The sequence below is a fragment of the Eretmochelys imbricata genome, chromosome 12 (assembly GCF_965152235.1).
Source record: "Eretmochelys imbricata isolate rEreImb1 chromosome 12, rEreImb1.hap1, whole genome shotgun sequence".
Lineage (NCBI taxonomy): Eukaryota > Metazoa > Chordata > Testudines > Cheloniidae > Eretmochelys > Eretmochelys imbricata.
The window spans coordinates 7,023,535-7,046,858 of record NC_135583.1 but is presented as its reverse complement, the minus strand read 5'-3'; the positions used below and the strand labels follow the sequence as shown (position 1 = coordinate 7,046,858).

The following is a 23,324-nucleotide window of genomic DNA, read 5'->3' as shown; positions in this document are numbered from 1 at the left end:
TAGGGAGGCAGCGGGGGCCAAGGGTGATAGGGTGGATGAGTGAGGGACTGGGGGATGGAGCCTGCCAGGCTCTGTGGCTGTGGGGTCGAGCCCGTGGTTGGAACCTGCCACCACACAGCCAGAGCCCATGTCCAGAGCTTGCCACTGCATGGCTGGAGCCTGCCTCCCCAGCACTAAAGCCAGAAGTCTGAGCTCCACCACCCCCAGGAAGGTGGGGAACTCACAACAGCTGTCTGCTCCTGCAGCATTTGTGCTTCCAGAGGGGGGCATGGCCCAACCCCTCTGGGCAGCCCCAAGGGAGGGGGTGCTTAGATCCCCTCCCAATCACTGCCCAGGAGGCAGTGGCCACAAGAGAAGCCCTTGGTGGCCACATGCATTTGAGAAATGCTGCTCTAGACCATCTGTGCAATTGACACGGATAAGCAGTTCACAAAATGTTGTAAGCTGCCAGCTTATATTGCTGTTCATAAGCCAGGGTAAAAATATCAGAGAGATATGAACTTAAAGTCTTAATAAAGACAGTAACCCTAAATACAGCTAATTCTTACCTAACATGCCTTGTGAATGCCAAGTGTATTCATACCAGGTTTTGACCCGATTCTGAACAGATTTGGGGATTTTGTAGAAATTCATGTATTTAATGGTACTGTCCATGCAACTCCGATAATAAGTTTGTCCTGCAGTAGCAGCACCAACTACATCTCTCATCTGAGTTGGAGGAGGGAAGAGAACAAAATTAAAGGAAATAACTATAAGTAATGATGAACAAACAAAGTATCCAAAAGACTATTAACAACGAGCTTCTTAGACTGAAGATACACCGTGTATCACGACAGTGGATTTTTAGCTTCTGCGTCCTCGGAGTTATAAAACTATGGGCATGCAGCAGGCCAGGAGCCTCTCTATAGTAGAGAAACAAACCTTAAAATAATGTAAGAATGAACACTGATGCTACTGGAATTTTTCAATGTATGAAGATGGAAAGCCCAGGGGGTGCTTTCTGGGAAACACATGATTTCAGAGCGGTGACCTTAAAAACAACAAGCACTGTGAACCTGCGTCATACCAAAGGGAAGACAGGTTGATTATTCACTTACTTGGCCGATCATGACAGAGAAAGCAAAGACCCCTGTGAAGTAGTTCAGAAGCTGGAAGAGTATCTCAAACAGAGTTTGAGGGTCAGGCAGTCCTCCAATAGTAATTAGCGTCTTGACAGCCCAGTAATAGCAGCGGATATAACTATACAGGGGAAAAAAAAGGAACAACTTTTCAACCAGTTCCCGTCGCTGGAAAAGTTAGCACCTGCTTGATACCATTAGAACTTGCCCGGGCACTGTCAGCAGGAGACCTCTTGGAAACTATAGCGAGAACAATTATGTTGTGAAAAGGGGAAAACTACGGGGGTGAAAGCCTCTCCTCTCCCTCAAATGAAAACGTGCCTGGAAAACCTACAGAGACAAAGAAGTTTAGGGGACAGCTGGAAAACATGGGGGCACTAGAGCTTCTTGGAGAAAAAAAAGTCTCCAGAACTTCCCCCCCCGACAATGGCAAAATATATTTTTCCCCCTAGTCTAGTTCCTCATAATGGCTGGACCATTTTGGTGGAAACCTAACATGACAATAATCATCATCCAGACTGAGGCAGACACATGGCATGTAAAATGTCAACCTCAATGGTTAAAGTTTACCAAAGTTATAAGCAATGGAGTTATAATGGAAAGAGTCAGGCAGCTTTAACAGGCAGCACTACCAGCCCTGCCTATATAAATCAAACAGCGATGATATTGTACTGGAAATGTTAGGCTTTTGACGAAAAGGTGGACTCATATGTCAATAGTGTGGTATTAATTCAGCCTTAGCTGCATCTTGACTGTCTCTCTATCACTCCTATTCTGCTGCATTGGCCTATTCCAAAACAGAGGGCACGCATACTAAGTACCTGTTTCCCTCCCCGTTATAGACCCATATGGTAGAACCCAGTCCCTGGTACGATGATGCCCAGTAATACAGGCATGAGTTCACGTGTAAGCTGAAGAGTAAATAGGCTGTGGTCCTTATCACTCTGCAAAGAAAAGCAACAATGAAAGAGGAAAGATTACAAGGTACCTGATAATGAAAAACACCTTCAAATCCCCCAAAATACCATAGTTAAAAGTGAAAAATAATTAATAGAAACACAGAGCAACCACTGATATTTATAGTCCTATTAGAAGGAGAAAAAGGAGTGCTTCGGAACATTTGACTCTAATTATTCCAAAGGATTCCCCACCAGTCACACGGTAAAGCTCTGTACAACTCTTTAAAAATGTAGGGGAAAGTAATATTTTTACCGGCTGCTTTACACTGTTTATCCCCACTACTTCTGCTCCCAGTTGCTTTGGGAACAAAGGGATCATTTCAAATAATGTTGATAGCATTTATCACATGGAGCTGCAACTTGGAAGAGGTTAATGACTAAAGGCTATCATTAACATAGGTCATTTTTCTACAGTCATCTTTCATATTGTGGATCTGCGACATATCCTGGAAGCAGTGCCATGTGCTACCATGCGAAAGACAAGAGTTAAGAATGACTGAAAATGAGTCTCTTGCTTCTTGGCTAGGGAGAGCTGAAAAAGTAACATGCTTTGGGCTGCGGAGGCCCTAAGGTGAGGGTTGATTCCGGTGTTATCAATACTGTTAGTGTTGTCAGCCTCCCAGGAGATATTTCCAGTCTCAGGAGAAGTCACTGCAATTGTGGCAGTCAATAATGAGGAGGAAGAATTTTCTCTATATAGAATGTTCCCCATATGTGATTAAATCATAGTCAAAGAGGAACTATGTTTGGATGGAGATTGCTGCATCTCCACCAAATTGCAACTCTTCCCCCTCCAATAAAAGAAAAGTCCCAAAAAGATCTTCCTCCAAAAATAAAAATGTATCAGGGGTTTTTCCTCACCTGTAGACATATGCCTTGCTCAGGATAGCTTCAAGCCGGTCATTAAACTCAAAGAAGGCCATGTACTGTTAAAGAGAATGATACAATGTGCATTAGCGTCCCATCAATCACAGCTGGTAACTAGTTTTCAATAGGGCTTGAATGAGAATCCTTTAATTCAGTGGCTCTCATCTTTCTAGATTACTGTACCCCCGTCACAGTGCAGGACTCACCCCTGCGGCACCTCCTGCTGGTCTCTCAGGGAATTAGCTCTTCCAGCCTCCAGAGCGCCCTCTGCAGGCCGGTGTCCTGCTTGCCCCCGTGTCCCTCCCAGACCCCCGTGCCCCTTTTACCCAGAGTGCTGCCCCCTAGCAGTACCCCCACAGTCTCTGGGTCTCCCCTCCCCAGGGGACCCCCACCCACTATCCCCACCTCACCTCAGTCTTTGGCTACTGCCAGTCACCATTGAGCCCCCACACACTGAGGCAGACTGCAGTGTATAAGCAGTGATGAGGTGCCAAAATCTTAACAACAGGTTCCCTCCTCACCCCACGAGGGGGTTGTTGCCCACCCCCGCCCCCCGGGACTCCTGCCCCATCCACCCCCCTCCCCTGACTGCCCCCAGAACTGGGCAGGAAGGTCTCGTGGGCCATCATAGTGGGTGCCCACCCCACCCCTAAGAGCCAGAGGCACCTGCCGGGGGGGCGAGGTGTGGAGTCCCAGAGGTGCTTACCTGGGGCAGCTCCCAGGAAGCATCCGGCAGGTCCCTCTGGCTCCTAGGGACGGGGGAGCAGCCGCTCCCCCCACTGATCACATCAAAAGTGGCATCTTAGATGCTGACTCCCTGGTGCTCCGGGGCTGGGGCACCCACAGGGAAAATTTGGTGGGTGCAGAGCACCCACCGGCAGCTCCCTGCCCCACACCTGGCCCCAGCTCACCTCTGCTCCGCCTCCTCCCCTGAACCCACCGCCTCGCTCTGCTTCTCTGCGCCCCCCTTCCGGCTTCCCGCGAATCAGCTGTTCGGCAGGAAGCCGGGGAGGACTGAGAAGCAGACGGCGGCTTCCCGCTCAGGGCGAGGGTGGCAGAGAAGCTCCCTGCCCCCCCCCCACCCCAGTTACCTACTGCGGCGCGGGTGGCCCCCCACCCGACCTCCCCTCCGCAGGCCTGAGCGGGAAGCCACCGCTTGCTTCTCAGCCTACCCCAGCTTCCAGCGCAAACAGCTGGTTCGCGGGAAGCCTGGGGTGGGGGGCAGAGAAGCAAAGTGGGGCGGCGCGTTCGGGGGAGGAGGCCGGAGCGGAGGTGGGATGAGCTGGGGCCGGGGAGTTGCCAGTGCGTGCTCTGCACCCACCAAATTTTCCCCTTGGGTGCTCCAGGGTTGGAGCACCGGTGGAGTGGTGCCTAAGGTGCCACTTTTGGCCGGTTAAATTTAGAAGCCCTTTTAGAACCGGTTCTCCCCCGCGGAACAACCGGCTCTAAAAGGGCTTCTGAATGTAACAACCAGCTCTAGCGAACCGGCTCCAGCTCACCACTGTGTATAAGCCACTCATCACAGGCAAGGGGGGTTTGGACCTGCTGCCTCTGCCTACCCATGGGCTGCCCCCTGCAGCCCCAGTACCCTTTTTGGCCTTCTACTAGGCCTGCAGTCTGGGGCTTTTCCAATCTGGAGCCTCCCAGCTCCTCTGGCCTTCCCCAGCCCTGCTTCACCTTAGGTAGCCAGGTACTCACCCCAGCAGCCAGGCCCTTCTCCCTCTAAAGGCAGAGAGAGAGTCTGTACCTGGCCCACAGGCCTCTTATATGGGCCAGCTGAGCCCTGACTGGTGCGTGGCCGCAGCTGAGCCTGCTTCCCCCAATCAGCCCGGGAACTGCTGGCTCCCAGCCACAGCCCTCTCCTGGGCTGTTTTAAGCCCTTTAAGGCCGGAGCAGGTGACCACCCCACTACAGCAGTCTGATCTGTCTTGCCTACCCCCAAGTTTCACCTCACTTAAAAACTACTTGCTTACAAAATATAATAATACAAAAGTGTCACAGCCCCATGAATACTGAAGAATTGCAAAGTTTCTTATTTTTACCATATAATTATAAAATAAATCAATTGGAATATCGCTATTGTACTTACATTTCAGTGTGTCGTATGGAGAGCAGTATAGACAATTCACTGTCTGTATGAAATTTTAGTTTGTACTGACTTCACTAGTGCTTTTATTGTAGCCTGTTGTAAAACTAGGCAAGCGTCTAGATGAGTTGATGTACCTCCTGGAAGACCTCTGTGTATCCCCAGGGGTACGCTTACCCCTAGTTGAGAACCACTTCTTTAACTGAGAAGAACTATGTTTCACCTCCATGCACCCTCCAAAAAATCTCATTTCCCTTTCAATTGTACTCCTACAGTAGTTCTGTATCAAAAACTACAGAAGGTGGGAGATGAGAGATTCCGATGCTTCTTTTAATTATCACTGATCTTTTTAATTTTATTCAGTATTTTACAATTTTAAGTGGGTTTTAGGGCTGGGGTAAGGCGCTGGATTGACAGCCCTGGAGACTCAAATCTTCCATGAACCTTTCAAATCTTGGCCTTTCTCCTAATCCCAGTCCATTAGGGACCATCCTAAGTCCTGGTCTACACTAGGACTTTAGGTCGAATTTAGCAGCATTAAATCGATGTAAACCTGCACCCATCCACACGATGAAGCCCTTTATTTCGACTTAAAGGGCTCTTAAAATTGATTTCCATACTCCACCACTGACAAGTGGATTAGTGCTTAAATCGGCCTTGCTGGGTCGAATTTGGGGTACTGTGGACACAATTCGACGGTATTGGCCTCCGGGAGCTATCCCAGAGTGCTCCATTGTGACCGCTCTGGACAGCACTCTCAACTCAGATGCACTGGCCAGGTAGACAGGAAAAGAACTGTGAACTTTTTAATCTCATTTCCTGTTTGGGCAGCATGGCAAGCTGCAGGTGACCATGCAGAACTCATCAGCAGAGGTGACCATGATGGAGTCCCAGAATCGCAAAAGAGCTCCAGCAGGGACTGAATGGGAGGTACGGGATCTGATCGCTGTATGGGGAGAGGAATCCGTGCTATCAGAACTCCGTTCCAGTTTTCGAAATGCCAAAACCTTTGTCAAAATCTCCCAGGGCATGAAGGACAGAGGCCATAACAGGGATCCGAAGCAGTGCCGCGTGAAAATTAAGGAGCTGAGGCAAGCCTACCAGAAAACCAGAGGGGTGAACGGCCGCTCCGGGTCAGAGCCCCAAACATGCTGCTTCTATGATGATGCCATTTTAGGGGGTTCAGCCACCACTACCCCAGCCGTGTTGTTTGACTCCTTCAATGGAGATGGAGGCAACACGGAAGCAGGTTTTGGGGACGAAGAAGAAGATGATGATGATGATGAGGTTGTAGATAGCTCACAGCAAGCAAGCGGAGAAACCGGTTTTCCCGACAGCCAGGAACTGTTTCTCACCCTGGACCTGGAGCCAGTACCCCCCGAACCCACCCAAGGCTGCCTCCTGGACCCGGCAGGCAGAGAAGGGACCTCCAGTGAGTGTACCTTTTAAAATACTATACATGGTTTAAAAGCAAGCATCTGAAAGGATTAATTTGCCCTGGCATTTGAGGCTCTCCTGGATGTACTCCCAAAGCCTTTGCAAAAGGTTTCTGGGGAGGGCAGCCTTATTGCGTCCTTCATGGTAGGACACTTTAGCACTCCAGGCCAGTAACACGTACTCGGGAATCATTGTACAACAAAGCATTGCAGTGTATGTTTGCTGGTGTTCAAACAACATCCGTTCTTTATCTCTCTGTGTTATCCTCAGGAGAGTGAGATATCATTCATGGTCTCCTGGTTGAAATAGGGTGCTTTTCTTCAGGGGACATTCAGAGGACCCCGTTCCGGCTGAGCTGTTTGCCTGCGGCTGAACAGAAATGTTCCCCGCTGTTAGCCACGGGGAGGGGGGAGGGTTGAGGGGGTAGCCACGCGGTGGGGGGAGGCAAAATGCGACCTTGTAACGAAAGCACATGTGCTATGTATGTAATGTTAACAGCAAGGTTTACCCTGAAAGACTGTAGCCACTGTTTTATGAAATGTGTCTTTTTAAATACCGCTGTCCCTTTTTTTTTCTCCTCCAGCTGCATGTGTTTCAATGATCACAGGATCTTCTCCTTCCCAGAGGCTAGTGAAGATTAGAAAGAAAAAAAACGCACTCGTGATGAAATGTTCTCTGAGCTCATGCAGTCCTCCCACACTGACAGAGCACAGACGAATGCGTGGAGGCAAATAATGTCAGAGTGCAGGAAAGCACAAAATGACCGGGAGGAGAGGTGGTGGGCTGAAGAGAGTAAGTGGCGGGCTGAAGAGAGTAAGTGGTGGGCTGAAGATAGGGCTGAAGCTCAAATGTGGTGGCAGCGTGATGAGAGGAGGCAGGATTCAATGCTGAGGCTGCTGGAGGACCAAACCAGTATGCTCCAGTGTATGGTTGAGCTGCAGCAAAGGCAGCTGGAGCACAGACTGCTGCTACAGCCCCTGTGTAACCAACCACCCTCCTCCCCAAGTTCCATAGCCTCCACACCCAGACGCCCAAGAACACGGTGGGGGGGCCACCGGCCAACCAGCCACTCCGCCACAGACGATTGCCCCCAAAAAAGAAGGCTGGCATTCAGTAAATTTTAAAGTTGTAAACTTTTAAAGTGCTGTGTGGCATTTTCCTTCCCTCCTCCACCACCCCTCCTGGGCTACCTTGGTAGTCGTCCCCCTATTTGTGTGATGAATGAATAAAGAATGCATGAATATGAAGCAACAATGACTTTATTGCCTCTGCAAGCAATGATTAAAGGGAGAAGGGGAGGGTGGTTAGCTTGCAGGGAAGTAGAGTGAACCAAGGGGCGGGGGGTTTCATCAAGGAGAAACAAAGAGAACTTTCACACCGTAGCCTGGCCAGTCATGAAACTGGTTTTCAAAGCTTCTCTGATGCGCACCGCGCCCTCCTGTGCTCTTCTAACCACACTGGTGTCCGGCTGTGCGTAACCAGCAGCCAGGCGATTTGCCTCAACCTCCCACCCCTCCATAAACGTCTCCCCCTTACTCTCACAGATATTGTGGAGCGCACAGCAAGCAGTAATAACAGTGGAAATATTGGTTTCGCTGAGGTCTAAGCGAGTCAGTAAACTGCGCCTTTAAACGTCCAAATGCACATTCTACCACCATTCTGCACTTGCTCAGCCTGTAGTTGAACAGCTCCTGACTACTGTCCAGGCTGCCTGCGTATGGCTTCATGAGCCATGGCATTAAGGGGTAGGCTGGGTCCCCAAGGATACATATAGGCATTTCAATGTCCCCAACAGTTATTTTCTGGTCTGGGAATAAAGTCCCTTCCTGCAGCTTTTGAAACAGACCAGAGTTCCTGAAGATGCGAGCGTCATGTACCTTTCCCGGCCATCCCACATTGATGTTGGTGAAACGTCCCTTGTGATCCACCAGAGCTTGCAGCACTATTGAAAAGTACCCCTTGTGGTTTATGTACTCGCCGGCTTGGTGCTCCGGTGCCAAGATAGGGATATGGGTTCCGTCTATGGCCCCACCACAGTTAGGGAATCCCATTGCAGCAAAGCCATCCACTATGACCTGCACATTTCCCAGGGTCACTACCCTTGATATCAGCAGATCTTTGATTGCGTGGGCTACTTGCATCACAGCAGCCCCAACAGTAGATTTGCCCACTCTAAATTGATTCCCAACTGACCGGTAGCTGTCTGGCATTGCAAGCTTCCACAGGGCTATTGCCACTCGCTTCTCAACTGTGAGGGCTGCTCTCATCTTGGTATTCATGCGCTTCAGGGCAGAGGAAAGCAAGTCACAAGGTTCCATGAAAGTTCGCCCTTTCGCATGCGAAAGTTTCGCAGCCACTGGGAATCATCCCAGACCTGCAACACTATGCAGTCCCACCAGTCTGTGTTTGTTTCCCGAGCCCAGAATCGGCATTCCACAGCATGAACCTGCCCCATTAGCACCATGATGCATGCATTGGCAGGCCCATGCTTTCAGAGAAATCTGTGTCCATGTCCTATCACTCACGTGACCGCGCTGACATTGCCTCCTCGCCCGGTATCGCTCTGCCAGGTTCTGGTGCTGCATATACTGCTGGATAATGCGTGTGGTGTTTAATGTGCTCCTAATTGCCAAAGTGAGCTGAGCGGCCTCCATGCTTGCCTTGGTATGGCGTCCGCACAGAAAAAAGGCGCGGAACGATTGTCTGCCGTTGGTCTGACGGAGGGAGGGGCGACTGACGACATGGCTTACAGAGTTGGCTTCAGGGAGCTAAAATCAACAAAGGGGGTGGCTTTACATCAAGGAGTATTTCAGGCAGGACTTCACGGAGGGTTCCAATAAGAAATGGTGCACCTAAGTTATTGTTCTTATTGGAACAAGGAGGTTAGTCTGGCCTCTGATTGATACATGGCTAGATTTACCTCGCTGCACCTTCTCTGTGAGTGACTGCAGTGTGACCTAGAGGAATGAGTCCCCTAGACGGGTGGTGGGGGGAAGCAAATGAGTACAAAACAAATCTGGTCTATTTCTTGTTTTGATCCACTCCATCTATCTTTTACATCTTTGGCTGGCAGCAGACGGTGCAGAAGGACTGCATGCCATCCACATCTCATGGCTGCTCGGCAGAAGATGGTGCAATACGACTGCTAGCCATCCTCATCTCTTGCCTGCCCGGCAGAAGATGGTACAATACAACTGCTAGCCATCCACATCTCATGGCTGCCCGGCAGAAGATGATGCAATAGGACTGCTAGCAATCCGTATCGCCTGCCTGCTCACCATAAGACGGTTCAATAGGACTGACTGCAGGACTAAAGAGAATGACCTGGTCAGGTCACTCCAAATTTAGTCCCTGCGCCCATGTCTGCCCAGGCGCTCCTGGCCGACGTGGCCAGGAGCACCTCGGACATGACGATGATGGCTACCAGTCCTATTGCACCGTCTGCTGCCAGAAGGCAATGGGTTGCTGCTGCTGTGTAGCAAAGCAGTACCACATCTGCCAGCACCCAGGAGACATAGGGTGACGGTTACCTGAGCGGGCTCCATGCTTGCCGTGGTATGGCGTCTGTTCAGGTAACTCAGGAAAAAAGGCGCAAAACGATTGTCTGCCCTTGCTTTCACGGAGGGAGGGAGGGAACGGGGGCCTGACAATATGTACCCAGAACCACCTGAGACAATGTTTTAGCCCCATCAGGCATTGGGATCTCAACCCAGAATTCCAATGGGCAGCAGAGACTGCGGGAACTGTGGGATAGCTACCCACAGTGCAACGCTCCGGAAGTCGACTCTAGCCTCGGTACTGTGGAAGCGCTCCGCCGAGTTAATGCACTTAATGCACTTAGAGCATTTTCTGTGGGGACACACACACTCGAATATATAAAACCGATTTCTAAAAAACCGACTTCTATAAATTCGACCTAATTCCGTAGTGTAGACATACCCTGAGACTAGTGACTCATTTCACATATGCCACAAAATAGGTGGTAATGACTTTCACTTGCTACTAACGTGGCTTAGATTTGAACTAGTGACTTCATAGCCCACTGAGCTATCTAATCTTCTAGCTGAAAGTAGCTTTCATATGTCCTCAAATTTTTGAAACATTATTGTTCTTTCCTTTAAAACCTTAATTGCTTCAAAATCTCTCACAGGAGAGTTGTTCCCTGCTTACCTCAGATCCCGTTACAGCAATGTGGAAAATTTATAATCATATGATATGGAACTCACTCCTGTTGTCATTGGAATCAATGGCAAAACTTCCATTATCTTCAATAGACACAGGATCAGACCCTTAGTATGTGCTCTTACAGTCCCCTCCCCCAAATAAAAGAAATTATGATGCTCCTAATGACAACTAAAATGTATGGCAACTTTTAGTAATTCCTTCAAAAGGACAAACCTCTTCCCCTCCCTGCCCCCATGCAATTATACAGTCATCTACAATTAATCTACTTCTGCAGACAGCAAGAGTGCATCAAAAACAGTACAAGATGCTGCCACATTAACTAAAAATGCAGTCCCCTCCCCCCTTGTTTTTGTAACCTCCTGACTTACCTTAAAACAGCGAGGCAACCGCAAGAGAGAATTTACGCCAACTTTGAAGTAAAAGAAATCCAGGGGAAGAAGGCAGAACACGTCCATCTAAAACTCACATGTGAGATCACAACAGAAAACACGGTGGTGAATTGAAATCATCATGGGGCTCTTTTGCTTCTATCAGTACTCAGGAAAGGGTGTTCGGGACCCAACTCTGGCTTCATTTACTAGGAAGCAACTTCCATTGAAATCCAGGGGATCCAGGGGTGCAGCAGGGTAAGTCAATGGAAATAAAACTCATGTTCTGCACAAATTAGGCACAAACTTTCATAAATTTGTACACATAACCACTGGGGCGCTGGCAAAGCCAACATTGCAACAGGATCTCCACCACCCTTAAATGTGTGCAGCCTGCTGTCTTGCCGACCTCCAACTAGCTCTCCACTTCCTAGCCCTCTCTGAGGAGTCTACTGCTGCCTTTGGCACTGACATATCAAAGAGCGATCCCCAGTTATATATGGCTAGCCCTTGTCCAGACACACACCCAGGGTACGAGGAAAGGCTCCTAGCCTCCTTTCCATTCCTTTCATACCCAGACAGGGCCATCCTAAACCTGGCCTACATCTGTCAAGATAACTATCACCCAGATTTTAAAAATTATTCCGGTCCTAATATGCAGAGGTGTGACTAATAACATGAGGATATGGATTTCAAAATATGATTGTAATGTGTCTTTTAAATAATAATAAATATGTGTAAAAATCAAACGCAATGTGTCAGACCTTGAAGCGTTGGGATTTCATGTAGTTCTGTCGCATGGCCTTTTTATCAGTCTAGAGGAGAACAGGAAACAGAGGGAAACATCATCACTGGTTGGCGGTGAGGTTTACTGACCTGCACCTGACTGAAAAGGCAGAGAGGAGGCACCTACACGATATCACCAGATACTTCCTTCCTATTATATAGAAGAGGGGCGCAGAAGAGTCCTAATTATGTGGGGAAGGGATTGGGATGGGAAATGACATCTTCTCCCCACCACACTATAGATATTGCCATGACCTCGCCACAGTGAACATGGTGGTTCTTCTGTATAAGGAAAACAGGGAGATGTGGCTTGATAAAAGGAGGGCGGGGGTGTTGAGGAACAGCCTCACTTAGCTGCACATTCTCCTTAGGACACTGAGTAAATTGTAGATCCCAAAGCCTCTTTCCATAGCTTCTCCTCTGCACAGTGAACATTTCATGATGTACTCTGTGAGTAAAAAAATTCACTCAGGGCCAACGAAGTAAATAAGGGAAGAGGTGGGAGAGCTGCCTTTTTGCTATATGTTCTTATCTCCCAACGTTTGCCAAAAAACCTTTCCATGGACTTCAAGAATTACAACAGGAGGTACCCAAAGCAAGCCAAAGTCCCGTTTGAAATTTTGCCTTGTGAGGGAACTGCTACTAGCTGCTACTTACGATTATGTCTCCTCCTTGGACAAACTGCAGGCGGACCTGAAAGACAGTGATGTCCAGAAAGTAGATGAGGTCGCAGAGATAGTCTACAAGTAGCCACCAATGGAGGTTTTCAGGCATCTGGTATGGAAAGGCCCAGCGTACTGGAATCAGCCAGCAGTTCCAATTCCAGGCCAGAACAACAAAGAACAGCCACAGCACATACATCAAATCTAAACAGAGGGAAGCACAGGTCAAAATTAGTGAGCAGTTGACAGGGAATAGCCACATATTGTCCACAGGGGTGACTGTAAGGTGAATGAATTAGGCACTAAAAATTAAAGGGAACAAAACTTACTAAATTCCAAGCACTTTATTTCAGGCTGCCTTTGCTCTGCTTTCAGATAATCCACTTTTTTTTTCTTTTGCAACTACACTGAAATAGCTGCTGGCTTTTGGAGAGAGCTGACTCTTAGAAATGAGCCAGGTGGTTAAGAAGAGTGAGTAGCTGGCGGGGAAGGAACTGGGTTTTCAGGAGATTTTCAGAGCAGTCTGACAAAGTCTGTCAGACAAAGTGGCCAAAAACCACTGGTGCATTGCTGCCCTCGCCAGCTGTGGGGCAAAAACTGAAGCTAGCTATGATACCTAAAGGCATTTATCACTTCCTTCTGCTCTTCCAAATGAAAAAAATTCAATCATAGACAGGGTCTAAATCATTCCTTTCTTCCTTCCTTGGTGTCCTTACCACTCTCCCAACTCTCCCATTTCTTTCTCCACCTCTCCTCCTTTCTTTCCATTCTATCTCTACTTTTATCTTCCCTTTCTCATAAATGGAGCAGCAGCATTATCTCAACCAATCAGATTTTTCAATTACTTACTGGTGAGAGGGTCTATGCTGCTCGGGAACCGGTACTTTCTCACATGGCTCAAACAGGGGCGGCATCTGAATTTGCAGCACAGCATCTCACAGTAACGTTCCTCCACTTCAGCTTCTGCCTCTTTTCGTTCTGGTGGTGGTAGTGGTTCTGGAGAGGTTTTCCTGGAAGGGGCTATGAACATTCATTGAATTATTGAAAGCAGCCCAAACGTCTCTGACGGGCTGAAGTTCTCATGTTTGTCCCTGGTCATTAAACTTTTCTCTTATTAACATAGCCTCTTCCTGAAAGGCCAGTCTGCATTCCTAGCTAAGAGCTTTGTTAATGTTCATGACTTTTACATTCTCTTCACAGACCAGCCTCTCTCAAAGACTAAGAAGCAGCTCAGCCTTCATGCCAGCTCACTCCTGGGTCTTTCATAATTATAATATAATATTCTGCACTTATACAGCTGTACATTTCAAAGCACTGTCAAACTATTGGTATATTCATCCTCACAACACTCTGTTGCAGTATGGAAGTATTATTACTCCATTTTACAGATGAAATACCTGAGGAACAAAGAGATTAACCTGAATTGCCCAAGGTCACACAAGTCTGTAGCAGAGTAAGGAACAGAACCCAGCTCTCCTTAATTCCAGCCCTTTGCCTTAAACAGAAGACCATCGTCCCTCCCTTTTTGTTGGGTAATGATTGCTAATTATGCCACGTCATCTGGAGCAGTGTGTTTTGTTTGTTTGCAATGTGCATTTTTTTTGCCTATGGAACGAGACTGAAGTTACCAATCATTTCACTGAGGATCTTTCAATAGACTTGAACACCGCTCTAAGAGGGCTATTCGTACTCATTGAACCATCATGTCCACACACTTCTACTCAACAATTCCGTCTCCTTGTATGTACCCTTTATCTATTCTTGGAAGACAGGTAAATTATTAAATTTCCAGGCTACAAAACCAAATCATCATTTTTATTACTTGGGCTTTACCAAGCCAGTTTCTCCAGCTCAGTAACTTTTTGCCTTTTGCTCAGCATTCCCTGTCTACTGAGAGGTCCCAAACCCAGCTGTAACTCACATGCCACCGGGGTCTCATCATCAGAGGTAGTATCTGGGTCAATCAGTTTCTCTTTCACTTTCTCAGTCCTGTCTTTAAAGAGCCTCACCAGCTCCTGCAGCCGGTCATTGATTGTTGAACTGTTCTGGCTTGTTGCTGAACCTACTCGCTTTGGCAAGCTGCAGAAAAACCATTAGAGAATTTACTAATGTAAAATAAAAGAAGAGTGTCAGTTCAAAGCCCTTTTCTTCACCTGTAGGATCCTTAGTTAGGATTCAACCCTGTCAGTGTTGCTATTGCATAACTGTACACGGTCACGTGTGACCACTAAAGTAAATCCAATCTCATGGATTACAGTCAGAGAATCATAGAAATGTAGAGCTGGAAGGGACCTCAAGAGGTCATTGTCTCCCCATGCTGAGGCAGGATCAAGTGTACCTTTAGACCATCTGTGACAGTTATTTGTCTAACCTCTTCTTAAAATCCTCCACTGATGGGGATTCCACAACCTAAGTAGTGGTAACCCATTCCATTACTTAACTAGAGTAACAGTTGGAAAGTTTTTCCTAAGACCTAAACTAAATCTCCCTTGCTGCAGATTAAGCTGGTTACCTCTTGTAACTACCTTCCATGGACATGGAGAACAATTGATCACCATCCTCTTTGTAACAGCCCTTAAGGTATTTGAAGACTTATCGGGTCCCCCCTCAGTCTTCTTTTCTCAAGACTAAACATGTCCACATTTTACTCTTTCCTCATAGAATACGGACCCTGGACTTCAGAAAAGCAGACTTTGACTCCCTCAGGGAACTGATGGGCAGGATCCCCGAGAGAATAACATGAGGGGGAAAGGAGTCCAGGAGAGCTGGCTGTATTTTAAAGAATCCTTATTGAAGTTTCAAGGACAAACCATCCCAATGTGTTGAAAGAATAGTAAGTATGGCAGGCGACCAGCTTGGCTTCACAGTGAAATCCTAGCTGATCTTAAACACAAAAAAGCTTACAAGAAGTGGAAGATTGGACAAATGACAAGGGAAGAGTATAAAAATATTGCTCGGGCATGCAGGAGTGAAATCAGGAAAGCCAAATCACACCTGGAGTTGTAGCTAGCAAGAGATATTAAGAGTAACAAGAAGGGTTTCTTCAGGTGTGTTAGCAACAAGAAGAAAGTCAAGGAAAGTGTGGGCCCCTTACTGAATGAGGGAAGCAACCTAGTGACAGAGGAAGTGGAAAAAGCTAATGTACTCAATGTTTTTTTTTGCCTCTGTCTTCACGAACAAGGTCAGCTCCCAGACTGCTGCACTGGGCAGCACAGCATGGGAAGAAGGTGACCAGCCCTCTGTGGAGAAAGAAGTGGTTCGGGACTATTTAGAAAAGCTGGACATCCTAGAGTGCTAAAGGAGTTGGCGGATGTGATTGCAGAGCCATTGGCCATTATCTTTGAAAACTCATGACGATCGGGGGAAGTCCCGGACGACTGGAAAAAGGCTAATGTAGTGCCCATCTTTAAAAAAGGGAAGAAGGAGGATCCTGGGAACCACAGGCCAGTCAGCCTCACCTCAGTTCCTGGAAAAATCATGGGGCAGGTCCTCAAGGAATCAATTCTGAAGCACTTAGAGGAGAGGAAAGTGATCAGGAACAGTCAGCATGGATTCACCAAGAGCAAGTCATGCCTGACTAATCTAATTGCCTTCTATGATGAGATAACTGGCTCTGTGGATGAGGGGAAAGCAGTGGACGTGTTATTCCTTGACTTTAGCAAAGCTTTTGACATGGTCTCCCACAGTATTCTTGCCAGCAAGTTAAAAAAGTGTGGGCTGGATGAATGGACTATAAGGTGGACAGAAAGCTGGCTAGATTGTTGGGCTCAACCGGTAGTGATCAATGGCTCCATGTCTAGTTGGCAGCCGGTATCAAGCGGAGTGACCCAAGGGTCGGTCCTGGGGCTGGTTTTGTTCAATATCTTCATTAATGATCTGGAGGATGGCGTGGATTGTATCCTCAGCAAGTTTGCAGATGACACTAAACTGGGAGGAGTGGTAGATACGCTGGAGGGTAGGGATAGGATACAGAGGGACCTAGACAAATTAGAGGATTGGGCCAAAAGAAATCTGATGAGGTTCAACAAGGACAAGTGCAGAGTCCTGCACTTAGGACAGAAGAATCCCCAAGCACCGCCACAGACTAGGGACCGAATGGCTACGCAGCAGTTCTGCAGAAAAGGACCTAGGGGTTACAGTGGACGAGAAGCTGGATATGAGTCAACAGTGTGCCCTTGTTGCCAAGAAGGCCAATGGCATTTTGGGCTCTATAAGGAGGGGCACTGTCAGCAGATCGTTCCCCTCTATTGGACATTGGTGAGGCCTCATCTGGAGTACTGTGTCCAGTTTTGGGCCCCACACTGCAAGAAGGATGTGGAAAAATTGGAAAGAGTCCAGAGGAGGGCAACAAAAATGATTAGGAGACTGGAACACATGACTTATGAGGAGAGGCTGAGGGAACTGGGGATTGTTTAGTCTGCGGAAGAAAAGAATGAGGGGGGATTTGATAGCTGCTTTCAACTACCTGAAAGAGGGTTTCAAAGAGGATGGATCTAGACTGTTCTCAGTGGTAGCAGATGACAGAATGAGGAGTAATGGTCTCAAGTTGCAGTGGGGGAGGTTTAGGTTGGATATTAGGAAAACCTTTTTCACTAGGAGGGTGGTGAAACACTGGAATGTGTTACCTAGAGAGGTGGTGGAATCTCCTTCCTTAGAAGTTTTTAAGGTCAGGCTTGACAAAGCCCTGACTGGGATGATTTAGTTGGAGATTGGTCCTGCTTTGAGCAGGGCGTGGGCTAGATGACCTCCTGAGGTCCCTTCCAACACTGATAGTCTATGGTTCTATGATTCTGTGATAGATCACATTTTCTAAATCGTATAACATTTTTGTTGCTCTTCTCTGAACTCTCTCCAGTTTGTCTACATCTTTCTTAAAATGTGGCACAGGCACAAAATTGACCACGGTACTCCAGCTGAGGCCTTACCAGCGTAAAGCACAGCCGAACAATTACCTCTTGTGTCTGACATACAACATGCCCGCTGCTCACCTTTCTTGCAACTGAATCACATTGTTGGCTCATATTCAATGTGTGACCCATTATAACCCCTGGATCTTTTTTTGCAGTACCACTGCCGAGCCCATTATTCCCAAGACAGGTAAAAGTTGATGATTCTTTTAAAAAAATCTGATTTTTTAATTTAAATTAGATTTTATTTTAATAAAATAGAGGTTTTTTTAAAAAAATAAACCTACTTACACTTAATTTTGAAATTATGACAACCTATGTTAGCCCTAAACTTACTCTAATCTATTGAAATCATTGAAAACATTTTTTTAATTGCGCAGTATATGTTTACTGCCAAAGTTTTAAACATCAAACCACTGAACTGATGGAAGTCACTGGCTAAGCACCTCAAGCCCGGGTTTGTTGAAGTGCTAAACCATCTTTTGACAGCAGTAGCCTCTTCTGCAGGGGAGAGAGAATATTTTCTTCATTTATGTTTATTTAACTAGTCCAATTCAATGATAGTTCATTCAAAGTTAAAAACCAATAGGAAGTAGAAAAAACCAGGAAAGCTTGTTTTCCTCTTCTAATCTATGAATAAAAACTAGGTATGAGAGGATGAGATCCACTATTTCTAAAATCTTAAAGGACACAATCAGTTCAATTCACTAACTACTGATAATACTTCCTTTGTTTACTAAATTAGTTTTAAATCCAAAACATGTTTTGATCAACTTTTTTCTTATGTATGCAGCACTGTTAAGGTAGTTTTATTTAACTAATTAAAAACACCTTTAACATGCTTGGTTTTTTGCATTTTTAATTGCATTCAAATTCCCATCCAAATAGAGCTTCACACAAATCACAAATAAAAAATTAATCATCTAGTAAATAAGAAATGCATTATTCACCATTTTCTAACATAATATAAAATGTAAAAAATCAGACCCTGAATAAATGTAAGTTCAGCTATCTCACTGCTTAAATAAATATATATGGAAATAGTGTATTCTCCTGGTTTGCAAAAAGAAGCACCAAATTTAGTGAAAAGGCTGTATTTAGTTGCCAATCAACTTCTTTTATTGTTACCAACCAATTAGAATCCACCTTTCTTGAGGAACATAACTAAAAAGTACAAATGCAAAACATATTAAAATCTGATATTTAAATCAAGGTTTGCTGCTTGCTAATTTAAATCATGTTTAAAATTTGTCAAGAACAAATCATCCCAAAACAACCTAATTTCCTTCTTTGACAGGGTTATTTATTATTTATCACTGTATTATCCTGCCTGCTATATTTTCCACTCCATGCATCTGATGAAGTGGGTTTTAGCCCACAAAATCTTGTGCCCCAATAAATTTGTTTGTCTCTAAGGTGCCACAAGGACTCCTCATTGTTTTTGCTGATGCAGACTAACATGGCTACCACTCAAACCTAGGTGCTTACAGTGTCACAAGCCCATATAGTATGTTTGCTTGAAAGGGAAGACAGTGCTAGAAAAGACTTGGTAATTACTAAGAACACATGCTACTTTCTGCCATCACTCGCCATGCTCTGTCATACCAGGAGAGGGCTTTGGTTGAGAACCACTCGATGGAGCTGTGGGGGAAGCCTGTGGACATGTAGGGGGAAGCCTGTGGACATGTAAGCTGTGAATTCCCCTTTCAGTCTCTCACAGCTTGTCTTGACTAAAAAATTAGGTCAGGTTAAAGTTAGGTTGTGTTAACTAATATGATTGCAAAGTCATGTTTAACTTCAGTGTAGACAGAGACAAGTCATGTTTAGCTGCATGTCAACTGGGTGTTGTTAAAGCTAGGGTTCTAATAGGGTTTATTCATGATCAGCTGACACAACAATTTCTGGTTTCAGAGTAGCAGCCATGTTAGTCTCTATTCGCAAAAAGAAAAGGAGGACTTGTGGCACCTTAGAGACTAACAAATGTGTTTGAGCATAAGCTCACTTCATCGGATGCATGAATTTCTGTCTACATGGATTGCTAAATCATGGTTAACATTGTGTTAGTTCAAGCGACTCCTCAAGGCCATGGTCTCGCATGATCCAATTTTTTTAATAAAGACAAGCACTCAATGGGTGAGGTTCCTCTCAAGACTGTTGCATTAGTGGAATAGTGTTAAGAAGTCCAAGACTGAGTACACATGATGTAAAATGCCCTCTCATTCCAGAAAGGAGAAAGAGGATGTTTCTGAACAACTAATACAAGTCAGCAGCACTGCATTTCTATAACATTGTTCACATTCAAAAAGCAGCTATCTTCTCTGCAAGCTAAGCCAAATCTTTCAGTGATGTCTACAGATCTGGCAGCACTTGGCAATGGTATATTTTTTAAAAAAAATATTCCTTAAATATGAACCTGTATTATAAAATAGAATAGATATTAAATGCAGCTTTTAAATGAGTTCTCAACTCTGTGATTCAAAATTAGATTATCCTTTCACTACTTATACAGTCTATGGTTTTTGATGCAAAAGTTCTAGGCCAGCAAAATCACGGAGAACATTTTTCATCGCGGTGCATGAAGAATAACAGGAACAGTTTCAACTTTGGTAACAGCATATTTCCTAACCCACTGTGCTGAAACATCTTACATCAGTGCTAGATATCCATCCATCTATGCACCTATCCATTTCTCTGTTGTATCTTAGGTATTTCTAAGGTGCCAGTCACCTTTGTATCTATGCACCAAAGGTGCCACAAGTCCTCCTTTTCTTTTTGCGAATACAGACTAACATGGCTGCTACTCTGGCACCAAAATATGAAATCCTAATAACTACACTGATTCATGAATCTGGGCCTCTCATTCTAGAATTATACCCAACTCACTCTTTTCTCTGTAGGTTGGACTGGCCAGGTGAGGCTCTGACTAGAGACTTAGCTGGGGATGGCACAATTAAATCCTCTATGCTGTCCTCCTGGGAGCGTAGCTTCCTCCTAAAGAAAAATGAGTAAATGGCATCATGAACAAAAACAATCAGAAAGAAAATGTTCTTTGCCCCTCCTCCTCTTTCTCTCTCTCTGTCTCTCACACACACAAAACACACACACACTCACAAGCCTCCACGAGAGGCTTAAAAAAAGTTAAACTGAATCAGAGTAATTTACAACGTAAAATAACAGAACTGCTGAGAGAGCTTTGTTGGCTGTAACTCGGCAACTCGTGGTATAGGACGCCATCAGGTGGTCAAGGGACATCTATTTAGAACACATCACCGGACATCGGCAACACCAGGAGGGGTGAGCTGGAGTGCCATTGAGAAGCAAAGTTGGGAAAGTAACTGAAATACTTCTCTGGGGGATTGTATTTACTGAGGGACAACCAATCCTAAATTCTCAATTACTGAGGGACAATCTACATTTATTGCTATATTTGCTTTCCACAAGCTACTCTTAGTATAACCTTTTATGAGTGCTGTATCTGAATATTTGGATGCTAATATCTAAACTGTATCATTACATTTATTAACCTAAATTGGGGATATTGCAGATTCTGTACTATATTTATTGTATGACTTTTAAACCAAACTTTGTACTTTTGGATAATTTAAGTATTATACCTAGATGTATAGACACTCTTTCCTTAACCTGTGCATTAGATCATTTTAACGTTAGCTTCCATAATAATTTTTAAATCTGTTCTTGTCTCTTGTATCTCAGTGACAGAATGCTCTCAGCACTTTGGGGCCCAGATTGCTAATGGGGCACTATTTAATATAAATAATAAATAATCAAGGACCAAATGCTGCCCTCAGCTGATTTCAACAGACTTAGAGGTAAAACAAACAATACTCTGTGTTTTGCATGGGTTTTATGCAGCTGATGGTTCTTAACAAAGCTAATTCACCGAATAGAGATCTGAAACCTCACTGCACTGTACTGGACTTAAATTTTAGATACAAGACATTCCAGTGACTTGTACCAAAACAACTCATGTGAGTCATCGCTGGCCTCCTCATTGTATAAGGATGCCTTGCAGTCAAAAAATGAATTAACATGGGGCTTAGCAAAAGACAAATTTGCACCCATAGAAACTCCAACATATTTTCACTAATTGCGTATGTCCTTTATTATTCAAGCCCACATGTTTACAAGAATGCAAATATTATAAAACAGTACACTGGTCTGCAGAGTTGGTCAAATGTCTTTTTGAAAGTAACAGTCATTCTTTAAGGAAAAGCAAGCATCCTGCTTTGTTGAAAAAGTACAACCCCCTCTTTTCATTTCCTTAAAGACTCTTACCTGACACACTTTAAAATCAACCTTCACATCCACCAGAATATGCAATCTGTCTTTTTGTGTCACGTGAAGTTTGGGGAGAATGCCTCTAAATTTATTTTCAAAATAACACAAATGCCCTTGGGGAGATAAGAAAGAGATATCTGTCCTCTAGAAATGCTGAATGTCTGGGGACTCAGAGAAAAGGCTTTGATAGTCTGCTGTGGCTGCAACTCACCTACTTTCCTTGCAGATGTTACAACCTACCAATGTCAAGTCAAGGAGAGAGCTGGAACATTAACTGTTAAGTAAGCTAGCAGGTTATGCACAAACTGGTAGTTACTGTTTGTTTTAAACTTTGAAACACTTGTTTTAACGTCTAAAAGCTGCATGAAAATGTCGACTGAATGTAACTAACTTGTACAGGGGACACTCAAAATATATAGTTCCCTTATTTTAAAATAAAATACTTAACACTAAAAAAAAAAAAGAAAGAAAGGAGTTTAAAGTTCAGCTGATTTTAAACACTGGTGGGGGAGGGGTTCTGTGGCAACCTGGGGTATCACGACTAAATACCTTGAAGATATGCATGTGTGTGTAAGTGGGTTGAGGAAGTTAATATTTTTAACTGGCCTCAGTTTCTTAATTGCCTGAGAAAGTACTGAATCTCTGTGTGATACTCCCATTAGAACATACAAATGGCATACTGGGTCAGACCACCAATGGTCCACCTAGCCCACTTTCCTGTCTCTGACAGTGGCCAGTGCCAGATGCTTCAGAGAGAATGAACAGAACAGAGCAATTTCAAGTGATCCATTCTGTGTCATCCAGTCCCAGCATCTGGCAGTTGCAGGTTTAAGGAGACCCGGCGCATGGAGTTCCATCCTGGCTAATAGCCATCGATGGACCTATCCTCCATGAACTTATCTAATTCCTTTTTGAACCCATTTATACTTTTGGCCTTCACAACATAGAATCATAGGACTGGAAGGGACCTCGAGAGTCCTCTAGTCCAGTCCCCTGCACTCATGGCAGGACTAACTATTATCTAAACCATCCCTGACCGGTGTTTGTCTAACCTGCTCTTAAAAATCTCCAATGATGGCGATTCCACAACCTCTCCAGGCAATTTATTCCAGTGCTTAACCATAGTATCCCATAGCAAAGAGTCCCATATGTTGGCTGTGCACTGTGTAAAGAAGTTCTTCCTTTTGTTTGTTTTAAATCTGCTGCCTGTTAATTTCATAAGGTGAGCCCTAGTTCTTGTGTTACGTGAAAGGGTAAATAACACTTCCTTATTCGCTACCTCCACACTATTCATGATTTTATAGACCGCTTCATACCCCCTCTTCCTCTGCCCCCCCGCAGCTGCAGTGGTCCATATCACTAATCATTTTTGTTGCCCTTCTCTGCAAGACTCTATGAGCTGATTTTGCCCTTAAATACATGATGGCTGCACCTTCAATCGAAGTCAATATGCATTATGGCTCTATAGCGAAGGTCAAACCTGGACTAGAAAGACTAGATTCAAAGCCCATTAAAATCCACTGATTTAAATGGGCCTTGGAACAGGTCCTCTGTGGCTAAGATGGCATAGCTATTTAATAGGAGTGTGTTTCCATGAAGTAAAAGTTAAGCACGAAAGAGATTAAATAAATAATCAACAATGCAACCTCA

General features: G+C 45.2%; 1 protein-coding gene across 1 annotated transcript in view; it reads right to left on the bottom strand.

Moving 5' to 3' along the window:
* CNGB1 (cyclic nucleotide gated channel subunit beta 1) overlaps positions 1-23,324 on the bottom strand; it is a 54,465-nt gene that overhangs the window by 15,483 nt on the left and 15,658 nt on the right. Inside the window, exons 6-14 of the mRNA XM_077831413.1 lie at positions 14,390-14,547; positions 13,318-13,488; positions 12,464-12,672; positions 11,785-11,835; positions 11,021-11,107; positions 2,939-3,003; positions 1,940-2,062; positions 1,098-1,239; positions 549-708 (exon numbers count right to left, since the gene is read on the bottom strand). Coding sequence (XP_077687539.1) covers positions 549-708; positions 1,098-1,239; positions 1,940-2,062; positions 2,939-3,003; positions 11,021-11,107; positions 11,785-11,835; positions 12,464-12,672; positions 13,318-13,488; positions 14,390-14,547 — 1,166 coding nt within the window. The remainder of the gene's footprint in view (positions 1-548; positions 709-1,097; positions 1,240-1,939; positions 2,063-2,938; positions 3,004-11,020; positions 11,108-11,784; positions 11,836-12,463; positions 12,673-13,317; positions 13,489-14,389; positions 14,548-23,324) is intronic.